The sequence below is a fragment of the Nesoenas mayeri genome (genome assembly GCF_963082525.1).
Source record: "Nesoenas mayeri genome assembly, chromosome: 5".
Lineage (NCBI taxonomy): Eukaryota > Metazoa > Chordata > Aves > Columbiformes > Columbidae > Nesoenas > Nesoenas mayeri.
The window spans coordinates 57424462-57439290 of NC_137548.1; the positions used below are offsets into that span (position 1 = coordinate 57424462).

Sequence of the window (14829 nt, forward strand, 5' to 3'; positions counted from 1 at the left end):
TTGAGGTGGCCGTGACCAGCCAGGTGAGACTGAACCATCAGGAGGGACTGTTCAAATCATCTCTTCTGCCAACATGTGTGTATGGCAGAGCCACAGCCCAAGAACAGCTCTGGAAAGGAGCCTAGCAAGCTGATGGATTAATTAGCATGGAAAAGAAAGTTAAATTAATCTGATTATTAAAGAAAAAATGTCTTATTGCAGTAAAATGGCATAGTAGTGAGAGTCAAAATCTCTACCATGTATCAGCCCATTTCCTTTTATATGAAGATGCATACTTCTCATGTCAAGTCACTAGGAAAGCTGTTACACAATTGCCTTGGAGGTATCAAGCTGGAAAACTTTGTGCTATCTATGCAAGTGGAGATTGTTTGCTGTGGTACAATAGGTTACATTCCATTCTAATCCTGTTCCAAAATGAAACAAAACAATATAAAGACATTTAAAGGGGATACTGTACAGGATTTTTAGTACAAACAGGACGTAATTGTCACTCTATCTCCTGAGTTAGTTTTGGCAGAGTTTTAGCACACACTCCCCAAAAAACTGGGTCTGGAAGAATCTGAAGGCAGAAAAAAAAAATGGAGCAGTTTGTTTGTATCAAAACATGCCAAAGGAGAACAAGGCTGGCAAAAAGTAATTGTTTGATAAACAAAGGAATGGTAACACCAGCCTCTGCAGAAGACACAGATAGTCCTCCTCACCGTTCTCGCAGGATCCGGCTGGTTGGCCTGTCCAGCCACGGAGCTGCTGCTGAGGACCGGCAAATGCTCCAGAAGGTGTGGGACACCTCTTGCTGGGTGTTAGAAGAGCATCCCTCGCCAGGACAGCTGGGGAATATTTTCTAAGGAATTAGCCTCACAGCAGTTGGCTTGTCTTGAGGCTGAGCAGTTTATAATGATTTTCGGGCTTTCTTATGGTTCTATATTACACAGTATGGCCCCACCTTTCTCTTAGGTAATGTTTGCCAGAAATTGCATGTAGTTCCCAAATTATGGTTATTGCATTTGACAGAACCTGTTGGTCAGGAATGGGACTAATCAGAGGAGATGCTGTGCACTTCTGGACATCAGAACCACCCTAACTTAAGTTTTCAGAAACTGCTCAGGAAACTGTATACCCAAATACAAAAGTCTGCTTCAGAGCCCAAGCCTCTGGCATATAAACAGTGCCTGCAGAATTTACCTGCTCCTTGTTGTCTGTACAGGCTCTGTATTTGCATGTATAAAATAAGAAAGTATGCATGTGTCTGTAAATAGAATAAATACCACACAGAGGTATACAGCAGTGAGGCTGTTCCACTCATGCACCGACATTTGCAGGGGACGAAATATTGTTACACTTTGTGAGCGCAGCTGAACCCTATGGAGGAGGCACTTCAGGGAACAACCCCAATCCTACCATTTCTCATAGCAGGACAGAAAGAAGTCACAGGATCCAAATAGCAGCAGATCTCTGCTAGTTTTGCCATTTCCCCAGACAGAGAAATGCTGAAATATTTCTCTGCAGCTTCCAAAATCCTCTTTTTTCACTAAGCCCCAGACAGTGCCAGTTTTGCTTTCAGAAGGCACAGTAGGATTTGCCCCAGAAGGGGACAAGCTGGTGAAGTACATTGGTATCACTCTTGCTTTCCTCTGCTGGATAGGCTGTACCAGCTAGATGAGATGTCAGCTTCTGCATGTCAGCTTTTGGAACCAGAGGAAACATCCTGAATTAAGTGATCTCCCAGGGCAGCAGCAGATCAGCTTCATAACTGACTTCACAATTATCACATAGATTTAGCAAGACAGCACTTATTTTTCCCCTTCTTAAATTATTTTTTGCTATCCAGTTGATAGATTTTTGCCATGGCCGATGGAGGGTAAAAGCAATACCCAGACTGTCTCAAAACACCATTTATACAAAAGTGTGCAGTACTGATTTAATTCTATTCCTGGTATTTCTTACTATGCAAACCCATCTTCTGTACCAACTGAAAGTCAGTGCTCTATTTTTATGTTGCCTTTAATGTAGGGTGGATTTTACTGAGCTTTAAGTTAGTAAAAAAAAGCATACATTAAACTGTCATTGACTAACTCAACTATCTTGTCTATACATCTCTTTTATTGTGGCTGATTATTTCAGTCTCAGCCTGGTCCAGGGTCAACTTATTTGCATTTCACAAATGTAAGCTCTATGCATGATTCCAAACTTGCTAACATTCCCAGAAATACAAAAGTCTTACACCACCTTTACCTGGTAGAGTGAAAACATTCCAAAATTTATTTCTAGCCAACATTTTCTGAGGTTTTGTTATTTTTTTCCAAACATACCTTATTATCCTTTGACTTAGAACACATAAAAAGTAATTGAATTGTATTGCTGCCCTGCCTCTTGTTATGCTTATTTACAGCAGTGACGATACCTTCTAGGTGCTCCACTCGTTTATCTCTGAATAACCCCCTGATCAGCCCTAGATTTGCTGCAACACAAGCCTCCATTGGCATTTCCTTTCCACATATAAACCTTGTTGTGACCCACACTTGAGTACAGTGTTACACAGTGTAAGCGAGTCTCTGTGATGCTACCTGTGGCGAATACCACCCACAGAATTGATAAACAAGTTTTCTGTTATGTTAGTTTAAACAAAACTTCTTACAAATAGAGGAACCCCACACAGCAATACCTCCCAGACAGAGCATCTGCTGTCTGCACGACAAGGAGCCTTGCCATAGACAAAGAGCAGGGTCAGGTACAGGCAGCAGGATGGAGAGTGCTGTTCTAATAACAGCGAGTTGCTCTGGCTACTGGAGGCCACTGAAAGCTACTGCAGGCAGGTGCTCACTGCTTGGGAAGATGGGAAATCATGCCAGAGAGGGAAAGGAAAGTGCCTTTGTCCCTTTCTCTTAAATAGAGGGTACCTATTTACAAGTTTGCAATGATGCTGCAGGCATTCATTTTGCCACGAGAGTAGTAAAAGTCTCCTGCAGCACCCAATGGCCACATAAGCTCTCCAGCCAAGTGTAGGTAACCACCATGTGAACAGCCATGGCTCCCCACCTGGGCACCCACAACCAGCGCCAAACGTAGCTGAGAGGCTCATGCAGGAACAACCAACTGCTCTAGGCTTTGCTGCCATCCAGTCAGGCCTGCAGGACGGACAGCAAGATCCTGGTTTGCACTGTGCTTCGCCTGCCTTAATACACTTTGCAAGCCTTTGTGCAGTTTCCCTGCACACACTCAGGCCACCAAGCTCTCAATTTATTAGGTAACCAGTGACTTTCCAGGTGATGAGACAAAGCTATTTGGCAGGCTGAGTCAGGACCCCGCACCACCAGCTGACCAGCCCTGGTCATGAGGGCTGATTCATCACCATCACAGACCTGCTGCAGACTGATGGGGCAGTGCTGGCAGAGTACTTTGGAGATGTAAGCAGCTGTCTGAGAGATAAATGCTACTCACAAATGTTTAGAAATACCACATTTGCCTTTGTTTGCAGTATTATAGTATCTCTGATTCTGCTTGAAAGCACATAATGTAAAGAATTGTAAAAGTGCTCACACAATAAACTTCCCACATTCTCATGAATTTCCTACCAGACTTGGCATCTATTTGACTGAGACTTCTTATTTATTATTATTATATACTTCTTATTTTACTTGAGCTCCTTACATTTCCAAATTTCAGAGTGAATAACTCTGTTTTCTTTTAAAACCCCAAGAGGCACACTCAAAGTTCAGACTATAGTCTTGAGATATTGTCTGAAAGGATTTTGCATTTTGAGGTGAACGTGATATACTTACCAACAGCCTCCTGCAATAACCAAACCGCCGGCTCCCATCTTCCCCAGTCAGCATGAAAGAGAAGGTCTCACTAGAAGAAAATAAAATTGCCCAAATCTTACAATCAGAACTACAGCATAGCTATGAGATAGATAATTTTGAAAGGGATACTGCTGTATCCAGTGAGAGATTTTACCCACTGGAGAGTCTTCTCTCCCTCTGCCCAGCACCTGTACACACTCTGTGGTCAAATTCTATCAGCTGTAGAGCAAAAATATCTGCACGGTTGTGGACAACCTAGCTATGTTCTTATAAGAAGAGATGGGTGCTGAATTTCAGTGACACGGCAGTCCCTTTCTACTGCAAAAGGAACACAGAAATCAGATTTTGAGGGCAGTATTCAAATGCTGTATCTCCATTACCTTTTGGTTAGATCCCATCTTTGGACTGTGCGTTTTCTTAAAGGGACAACCTTAGAGAATATCTAAGAGTAATCATTTTCTAACCGAGAAACAACAGAGATTACCAAAATCCAGCCCATTTTATATCCTTGTCCAGGATAAGGACCATCTGTGACAGAGAAGTAAAACAACAGTTTAAGGCTATAACTAGAGCACAGGTAAAGGGATGGGTCTGTGAATCTGTGCCTGGACTGGGAAACATTCCTGACTCCTTTGCAATTTTTAAATGGCACTATATAGACCACTTTTTCTTTGTGTTGAAATGCCAGGGTTTATATAATTTTATCTGCATATGGAAAGAATATCTCGTTTCACAAACATGGGCTCATTAAAGGTCTGTCCCGAAGAGTGGCAGAAGTGGAGATGAAATGCTGTGTAGGCAGGGCTGGGTGCTTCTAATACCAATGTGACCAACACAGTTGTCCGCTTCTCCTTCAGTGTTTTCAACAACTCATTATTCAGGTGCTTCCACATACTGAATGATGCAGCCAAGCAACACAGAATGTAACATGGTTATGCTGCATGTGCAATGCATAAGCCAATAAAAAGTTCCATACATATTCTTTGCTACAGCAATTTCTGCAGGTGAATGCTAGTTCCTTGTCATCGCTGAGAGTCCCTCCAGACACACTCTGAACAGGTCTTTCTTCATTTACACACATCTCACACCATGCATCTTAAAAAGCCATGTAATATTCTAGATGAACATGGGGAGACACCACCTGGAGTCCTGAGTCCAGCTCTGGAGCCTTCAGTACAGGACAGACACGGATCTGCTGGAGAGGGCCCAGAGGAGGCCACAAAAATGATCAGAGGGATGGAACAGCTCTGCTATGAGGACAGGCTGAGAGAGTCAGGATTGTTCAGTCTGGAGAAGAGAAGGTTCTGGGGAGACCTTATTGCAGCCTTACAGTACTTAAATGGGACTTATGAGAAAGATGGGGACAGATTTTTAATAGAGCCTCTAGCAATATGACAAGGGCCTGTAGATGCCGCATCCCTGGAAACATTCAATGTCAAGTTGGACAGGGCTTTGAGCAACCTGAAGTACTTGAAGATGTCCCTGCTCATTGCAGAGGGTTGGACCAGATGACCTTTGAAGGTCCTTTCCAACACAAACTATTCTGTGATTCTACCCCTTCTGTCTATTCTACTACTTGTACACCTTCAGATCAACAGGTTCTGACACATGGATGCAGGGAAAAAAAAAGATACTTTTTTGAGGTTTCTTTTGAATGAAAAAGAAAATGCAAGCCTGGTTCTCCCCTTGCCCTTTTCCTCTAGTCATTGATCTCTGAGGGAAGGAAGATAGGGCTCCTCTGATGGCATAATATTGGCTCTAAAAAAGTTCTCAGAACAGCATTGCTTTGAGCCAAATGAACAGATGTCCTGCGATGCTGGACAACCCTTCTTGGGTAAATGACTGGGGCAGGTGGTGGGCAGGGCCCTGTCCTTTTTAAGATTTATTTTAAATACTACCATTTATGCTTTTGGGTTTCGCACTAGAAGGAACCTTCAAACCCTTTCCCCTCAGTCATACAGGCCTGTGAGGCAGGTAGGAAAGGGAAGAAATACAATACAGAACTTCAAAAAAAAAGTAAAATAAATACAGCTGCTTAAGCCTGAAGTGGCCAAGACTCAAACTGCTAATTCCTTAACTGGGCATGGGAGCACCAGAGGCTTCACCTGTTGTATTCAGAGACGGGGAGCCAGTCCTTGGCATCAGGAAAGCAGAACTGAGGAATGGCCTTGAGACGTTCCTCCGCTTCACGCATTTGCTTGGTTGGTCTTTCTAGCTGCAGAGGAGAAAATTGAGGTTTGTTGAGTTGCTGTCAGTGCCAGCTTCACAGCACCTCTCAGGAGGGGGGTTACTAACAAACTCTGAAGAACAAGAGCCCATCAACTTGTTTATTTGTGCTTGGCAGAGTGAGGCATGACCCCAGGACAGGCTTATAGATGCTAGTACAATAGAAATAATCACTGCTGAGGTTTTTTCATTTTCTTTAAAATTGCCCAAAACTCTTTGGTTGCACAATGGCCACTTAAAACACAGTCCTAACTCAAATTCCTTTCTGCTGCAAGAGCACGAGAGAAATGCCACAGATCAGCAAAAGCCTTTCCATTGACTTCAGTGAGTTTTGGAACAAATCCTAATATAGTCAAAATGAGTTAAAAATGAAATATTTAGAAACTGGATTTAAACTCAGTCTTTAAAGCACCTATCGTCAGCAAACTCTCCAGCACTGGAAAAGATGGATTTGTAACAGAAAAAGCTTTCAGTCACCTTCTCTATGCCCTTCACTTTGTAACAGATCACTTTAGAACAATTATGAAAGCTGAATTATTAGCTCCATTTAAAAAACAGATTTCTATTATTTTTCCCACTTATTCACTTTATTGATCTTAGAATGAAATGTATGTAAGAATTTTTCTTTTACCTTGGGAAACTGATATGTCACTTCTGGGAGGTAAGTGTTTTTAGAGGGCTTCTTTTTCAGTGACACTACCACAAAATACTCAAATAACTCCCGTTCCTGCCATTCAATCAGCTCCAGTTCCAGGGTTCGATAACTTGGAGCCCTCTTCAGCATTGACTGGATGTGTACTAGACGCTGGGTATGAGCTAGTATTAAAAAAAAGAAAGAAGAAGAAGAAAGAGACAGAACATTACCTGGGACTGTGATGTGCATGTGTAAGCCATGACCATTCACAAGGACTTTCAATTCCAAGCATGTTCTCCTTTCAAAACCAAACCTTCATACTGTAGTCTCCCTCATTAATTACTCCCATAAATCAAAACTCTCTCCAAGTATGCAAGTGATGCAACTCTAGCTCACTAATACAATTTACAGCTCATAACTGTTACCCCTGCCAAGATTATAAGTCATTATGTGGGTGTGCAAATGCAACTGAGGCCTCCAGGGTGATGCACCTCAGGCCTGACTTGGACCTGGTTTACATTGGTGAAAACCAGTTCTGTGACCTGTCCCTACATAGCGCAGCTTTGTGCCAAGAACCACTGAATGTGTATTTTCTCCCTCCCAACAGCACAGGCATAGTCCTGGAATGATCTCCAGGGAAGAGGGAAGGGGAAGGGGAAGGGCTGCAAATTGCCTCCTGTGAGACTGTTTTGTTTGTGCCAATTCAACTGAGGGGCAGTCTAGGATTCATGGTCACATCTAGTCCTGATTAAAAGATATGCCTTGATCCAGCGACTTGTCGCTAGGCATCTAGGGTGGACTAGTCAGTAACATCATTGCCAGTTCTGGTAGACCAGTAAGTGAAAACAGCTTAGTAAAACCAGCTTCCCACATGCTCTTCCCCACCTCTTCACACCAGGATCTCTGTGCAATGGCAAATGAATTATCAGCAGCACATGCCAGTCCCTTAAGGCTATATTCACTGACACTGCCCATGGTTTGTACAAGGCAGACTGTCCTTTGTGGTAGGGAAATAAGATGTCACCAGCACTTGATTACAGCAGTAACTATTTGACAGAAAGAAAATTAAATCCCTTAATGACCAGTCATCACACAACTTTGTTTTGATAAAGCAATTGGGTCTTGGTGTGGCTGCACAACTAGGGAAGCTAAATCCCAAGAAATGACCTGCCTTGTCCTGCCTTGAGATAACCCCACACTGCCAGCCAGTGCTTCATGTTTGCAAGACGTGAAACCACAGAGCCCACCCCAACAGACGGGGACTTAGTGAATCCTGTCACGTCACACGTGATAACTGGATCTTTGGCTCAGGATATCCTGAGAGCATCAATGTAAATATAAGGTCATGCAGGATCAGTTGGTTAGGGAGTCATCAGAGTAAAGATCCTTCATTCCACAACAACAGGGAAAAGAGCTTCCCAGCAACCCCTATATTTTTTGACACAAAGAGAAACAGAACTGAAAGCCCTTTTGGGCCAGTACTGGTCTACAAAGGAATAATGAGACTTTTTCCACACACCACAGTACAATGTTGCATACAGTCAGTTTTGGGTGGTCTTGCCACCAGCCACCTACCTGGAACAAATCCTTTTTCCCTAAAACAATTTTTTCCAGCAAGTTTTCCTGCATGAACAGCAAGCAGGTGACATCTGCAGTAGACAGACACATATGTTTGCCCCTAATCTTATAACCACAGCTTTACACTCTTGTTCTGTTTTGGTTTTAGGGTTTTTTTCGTTTGGGGTTTTTTTTTTTTTTCCCTGCACTTACTAAGAACCTTAGAAGTTTTTAGTAAAAAGCTGTTGTTGCTGTCTTCAACTTTTTTATAGTTATCTTTTTGTATCAGGACTCTTGAAAATGAGGGACTCATTTACTGGCCTGGCTCAAGCAGAGCTTGTGCAGGTGCTGTGTACCAATAAAGGAATTTCTACAATTTGGAGACTGCAGACCTATAAAAAAAGAGTATCAGAACTGCTATGCTGAATCAGCCCCAGAATCTTGCCTCCAACAGCAGCTAGCAGTAAACATTTAAAGCAGCATATGAATAAGAAGACAGCACATTCATCCAATCTCATCCCTCTAAGTTTGCACCCAGTAGGCAGTCTGGAAAACATCAGCGTCTGTGAAGAGGCTGACAAAGCAAATCTATCAAAGGTCCTGTTCTTCATTATATGACATGGTTGCCAAATCCTTGTTAGATCCTCACAGCTCATTTTGTCCTTGCTTTCCACATTCATGCTCCTGTGCTGGGAGCTTTGTGAGCTCTGCAGTAATGGTGATAGCATAGTTCAGGAAGGAAAATATAGGCTATGGCCAGGAACAATGTGCAGTAGGAGGAAAACATACGTTGATAAGGTCTGTGACAGTGGCTGACTAGAATTATTGCAGGCTGATCCCTTACCTTTAAACCTGTCATCTGAGTCACTCTCACTCTCGCTGTTCTCATCTGCAGAAGGGATAGAGAGATCAGTTAATACAAAACCAAAGCAAACAAACTTGGTTTACTGTAGTGAAACTGGGAAAAATCCTATCTCACACTGAGCCATGCAAGCTCTCTCCTCAGTTTTAAAATATCTTGAAATAAACAGTTTGAATGACTCCTTAGATTGTGTTTTCCTTGGATTAAGCTTCAATTTTGCTTGAGAATAAGAGCTTTGTTTTGATGAAAGTGTAAAATTCATTCTCCATTACGGCAACTGGTTGCAGTGAACCCCCATCTGTGCTACACTGCAGAGGTGAATGTGCCGTTTGGAAAATGGATTTTAACCCTTCCACTTCTTTTTCAGGCTACTTAAAAAAAAAAACAAGTTATGCAGCACTTGAGAAGTCAAAATAAGCCTTATGCACTTTGTCTGTCTGGGCAACACTTCCAATCACCAGAACTCACCAAACTGAGCGAGAGTAACATGCAAAAGTAATCTTATGACAAGATGCATTTCTGAGGTGTACACGCATTAAAGCTCTATTGTACTCCGGCTACAAATGTGCCCCGAATTTGCTTTTGGCCCCTGTTTTTCCAGAAGCAGCCTGAAGTGCAATGTGAGTCACATTCACATGCCAGGAAAATGCATGAGTGAATTACAAGGTCAAAACCATGAATTTTGGACAAAACTTACAGAAGCAAACTACTCAGAAAGTGAACTGAAGAAGCAGCTGGTTAATTCTAGCTGTTCATAGGATGAATAGGAGAGACAATGCTGAGAATGTCGTTTATTTTTAGCTCATCCCCATTTTCTCCTCTTGCAGACAGAAATTTATCATTGTTTGGAGAAGAAAATTCTAAACAAAGTAGAGCCCAGGGTAGATGTGGAGGAAAGAAGGGAGTCTCTTAATCCTGTAACATTCAAATGGACTCACTGAATTGTGATGCTCATGTCATACCTCGTAGGGACGCTGTCTCAATATTGGACATAGAAAGTTTCTTCAGTCGTTTTTTCCCTCTTTTTGCACTGTAGATGGAATTAATTCTTTGGACAAGCTGCAAAATAAGAAAATGAGGAATCACTAAGACCAAACACTTTTCTGCTAGGAGACTTCTAATTAATCTATCCAAACAAAGAATTTGTCCATGGATGACAGGCCAGCTGAAGCCCCCAAAGCCTTTACTATTTCAAAGTGCATTTCTGATCTCCCTTCTTTTGAATCCCATTTGTTTGAATCACTGATTTCAAATCTCACTCCTTTTCCTAGGGATGTATTTAAAAAAACCCAAATAAATTACTCAGAATCCTAAATTCCATTTTCAAGATTTGTAGACATTTTCAATAAAAGCCCAATGAGCCTGAGGATTCAAAGGCAGCTGTTACTCTCTATCACCTCATTCCTCTCTCTCTGTGCTATTGTTTCTCTCTTCACTTGCATTGTCTAAGTAGCAGCAATCCGTTAGCCATTTCCAACTTTGCCAAACTTTCATGAACCCTAAGATCATATTCTCATTTTGAAGAGTAACATGTGTTAGTACTTCTCTGAACTGAGATGTTAGTGTGTTCAAATAAGCACAGAAGGAGATGGCCCTGACTTTCTAAAGCCCTTTCAGGTAGAGAGTGAACCAGCTGCTTTGAAGCTACATCGTACCAGCTGAGGATCTGGTCCATATGGACTTCTGCTCCCTTGCCTTTCAACTCATGCTGTACTTACCTTACTTCAGAGGCGTTAGATCTACTTTCTCCAATCTTATTCTTATCTACAAAAGTATTTTGAAGTTAGCTACTAGTGCTGCCTTAGCTGGCTTTAGCCAACACTAGAATTTTAACTCCTGGTAACTCCTGACTTCCCTCAGTAGGGCTAATGCAGATAATAACTGTCTGCCCAAAAATATCTGAGTTGATGGAAAATATTAATGAGATGACTGTGTTTAGTTCCTTCAACAAGAGGTTGGGATTACTAAGAATTTGTAATTAAGTAGAATATTATAACTTCTAAAGAGTCATAAATATAGAATCATAGAATCATTTTGGCTGGAAGAGACCCTTAAGATCAACAAGTCAAATCATAACCTAAATCTAGCACTAAACCATGTCCCTAAGAACCTCACCTATACACCTTATAGAATGTAGCAATTAATCTTCATAAAGTTTTTATGAGTCAGGAATAGTATATTTCAATCCATAGCAGCTTTACTTACAGAACTATAATACAATTTGCAAAAGCTGTTTTACCTCAGCTTGCAGAGAGAAATAAACTCAGTGAGAGAAACCAGTTCACTGCAGCCACAATAGAAAGTCAGGAACAGATCACAGGCTGGAACGAAAACTCACAGAACCCCTCCAGCAGAGGTGAAAGGTTTAGCCTAGAATGGATAGTGTGAAGTGCTGGCTAAAGGCTGGATGGTGACCTATCCTCAGGATGAGCCTCATCACGCTGGCAGTACCTTTGGGATCCTCCTGGCCCGCCGTGTCGACAGCAGCTCGCTTGCGGTGCTCAGGCTGTCCTCGTTGAGGCTGGAAGGGGAGGAGGGGATGCCAAGCTGAGCCAGCAGCAGCATGTCGTCGTGGCTGTGCCTCTTGGGCAGCCGTGGTAAGCGGTGGCTCTTCCTTTCTGACCAGTTCCCAATGCGCAGAGACTGGCTGCTGGGCTTCGAAGGGAGCTGCAGGAACAACAACAGCTTGAGCTCTTCCCTTTCTCAGCAACACTTAGTGCACAGGCAGCTCTGTGAGTGAGCAATGGCCACACAAGGACATCATGCCAGGTGAGCCACTACTCCGTGGGATAAGTGCAAAGAGAGGGTTCAAGGTCAAAGTGAAGAGACAGGGGTCAGTATCTACGACTTCAAAGTCAAAAAAAAGAACCCAATAATACTTTTGGCTTTGGTGAATTTCCATGCTCCCACATCACATCAACTCTATAAGCCTTCAAACCTAACATGAAGGTTTGGCTAACATTGGAACAGTGACTCGAAGGGCCTGATCTGTCTCACTTGCAGTAGTGAAAATCAAGAGAAATTACACTAAAATAAAGTACTATTATGTCAAAGAGCTGTCGATTGGCATTTGCTAATATCCTATTAACAGTATTATGAGCTATAAACGTGCAGTAATAAATGTCCCATTTGTTCTTCTTGGAGGCCTCAACTATCACAGTGCCATGCTATCTGGGGTTAAGTGCAGGTGTTTCTATATGTGTGGGGTTTGCATCACAAATACAGTGTCATAAATAAAACATTCCTGTTATATCTGGTGACTTCAAAAACTGCAAGTAACAAATGGGAAAGGAGAAGACACACTGAGATTCAAAATGACCACAAGCCCATGTTTCTGAGGTCTCTGCTTACCACAGGTTAGCATGGCAGGAAAATTTCCAGCAGTCTATAGTTTAATGAAAGAGATTCTTTTCAGCAATGATCTTTGAAAGCCTGCTAACCTACTGATCTCTTCCATCTTGTTTATCATCATCCACAACTGAAAAGTTGCTAATGTTGCTAATCCAGCCATGTTGCTATGCTGGAAAAACTGGGTGATAAATCTTTGCCAAAGCTGACATTCTTCAGGAAATAGAGACTTTTCTATTTCTGGTCATTGGAGAATTACCCAGGCCCATAGCTGACCTGCTCTTAGTGTCTCTTCGCTTTATATATCAGCACAATGACAGCACAACTATGGCAGGACTGAGTCCTGGTAGGAAACTCCTGGCAGCATTTCAAAACGAAGCTACTGGAACAAAGATAGCCTTGCTGCAAAGATACCAGAGAGTACTTATTTACTGAGCAACTTTATCAAAGTCATTTTAATCTTCGGTCACCCAGTGTAAAACAGACAATGATAGTACCTTACCATGGACTTACAGGGTTCCCACTCTAATGGAACACCCTGTTGGATCTTCTAGATGCTACACAATTCCTGTTAACACACACACAACCCAGAATAATTGTTAAACATAATAGTATGCCTCCACTACGAGGTTATCTTTGTGGCTGCAGTTTCTGTTTCTCCTTACTCTGCCTGGTTACTACTTTCCACTTGTTCCCTTTTCCGTAGCTTTCCTGAAATAATTCCTGTTTTACAAATGATGTGTTCGGTGCATACTAAGAAACCTGGTGATACTTTTTCTTTTGGACTGTGATGCTCACATGCACAGAAAATAGGTGAAAGAAAATACATTCAGTTTTGGTTTAGGTCTCCTTACAAGACAAAAATGTAAATTGTTGTGACCTTTTCTTCATTTGCAAATTTTCTGCTGATTCAGTGCAAAACAAGAGCTCCTTTAAAGGGCATTTTGAATCTCAAAATTAAGTATGTGATGAAATTTATATTTTTCCTTATGAACACAAACATCCCGTAAACAACAAAGCAACCTGGCATTTCATAGCTTTCACAAAAAAACCAACTGCTATGGAAAATTCACCACAAAACGGAAAGTCTGCACAGTTCCTGGTCTTTTACTTGATGCTGTAAACACAACTTGTACAGCCTTGTTAAATGCAGACACTCAGATTTTTCTGATTATTTTATTATTCGTTTATCTATCAGGAGGGCATACTTGGCCTCCTCCATTTTACAATAAAGCATGCCACACTACATACTTCACATGAGCACGGTCACAACGGGCCTCACATAACAATACATGGGGGGATTAAGCAGCCAACTTTTCCCCTCCTGTCCCTACTGAAAGCCCGGCAGCAAACACAGGGTCAATTCACAAAGAGGTGCGGTTATACAAATAACTTAGGGCCAGATTCAGCTCACAAACCACCAGTGGAAGGATTCTGCTCAAACTCATCAGGGACCAGCACAAAGAGCCATCAGCTGCCGCAGCGCTGAGCCTCTGAGCTGCGGCTGCCAACAGCGTTCCCAGCGACCACTTATGCATTCGATCGCGCTCTTTTTTCCAGCCACCCTTTCTCATCCGTCACGGCTGCTCTTCCTCCTATGCCACGACCGATTTTCACGCAGAAGTTTTAAGCAGGCTTCAAGCCGGTACCTGGGGAGGTGATGTGTATTTCCTGTCCTGCGGCGCCCACATCCTGTGCAAGGAATCCAGGGAATTCTCCGAGAGCTGATGGGATTTTCGGCCCGCGTGACGGCCCTTCAGCTCCACATCCTCGTACGGGTTTTCCTTGGGTGACTCGCCTTCATGTTTTGTTTGGTTTGTTTTTTTTTTCCAAGAAAAGGAAAACAGACAGGAATGTAAAGTTAAAAAAAATCATGTGAACCAAGTGAAAAGCTTTTAGAAAAGCTTCTCGGCTTTCAGCATGACTCATCCCTCGAGCTGCAGCTGGAACTATTTGGAAGAGAACTTGGCTATGAGGTTGGCAAGTTTCTTTGGGGTTTTTTACTACCTTTTTTTTTTATTTTAAATAAAATGCAAAGATTTCACTAGACGTGCTTCTGAGCATCCGCAGCTGTGGAAAATTTATTGATATATAAAAGCTAAGGCACAGAACTACTTTAAAGTGTATCAGTAGATTTTGTAAATCTATAGCAGCCACTCACAAGGTGAAACGAATAGCAATAAATAACTTTTCTCAACATAGCACTCTAACACACAGTAAGACAACTTTTATTCGATGCTACCTTCACTTTTTTCTTCCCCTGAGAGAAGGCAAAGACAGAATAAACACTTCAACTCAGAGAGAGGAATGGAAAATGTAAAAGATGAGGGAAGAATTTCTGCCCTGACCATACTACATCCTCGAAGTGTTCTTTAGAACACTTCATGCCTTCCAATTAAGCA

The 14829-nt window shown here is 42.2% G+C and overlaps 1 protein-coding gene across 1 annotated transcript in view; it reads right to left on the bottom strand.

Annotated features, from left to right (window-relative positions):
• The window catches only part of DENND2B (DENN domain containing 2B), a 69620-nt gene that overhangs the window by 36111 nt on the left and 18680 nt on the right, over positions 1–14829 (bottom strand). The window contains 7 exon segments of the mRNA XM_080345526.1: positions 3780–3849; positions 5906–6015; positions 6658–6842; positions 9062–9106; positions 10042–10138; positions 11531–11746; positions 14077–14225. Of these exon segments, the coding sequence (XP_080201652.1) occupies positions 3780–3849; positions 5906–6015; positions 6658–6842; positions 9062–9106; positions 10042–10138; positions 11531–11746; positions 14077–14225 (872 nt within the window).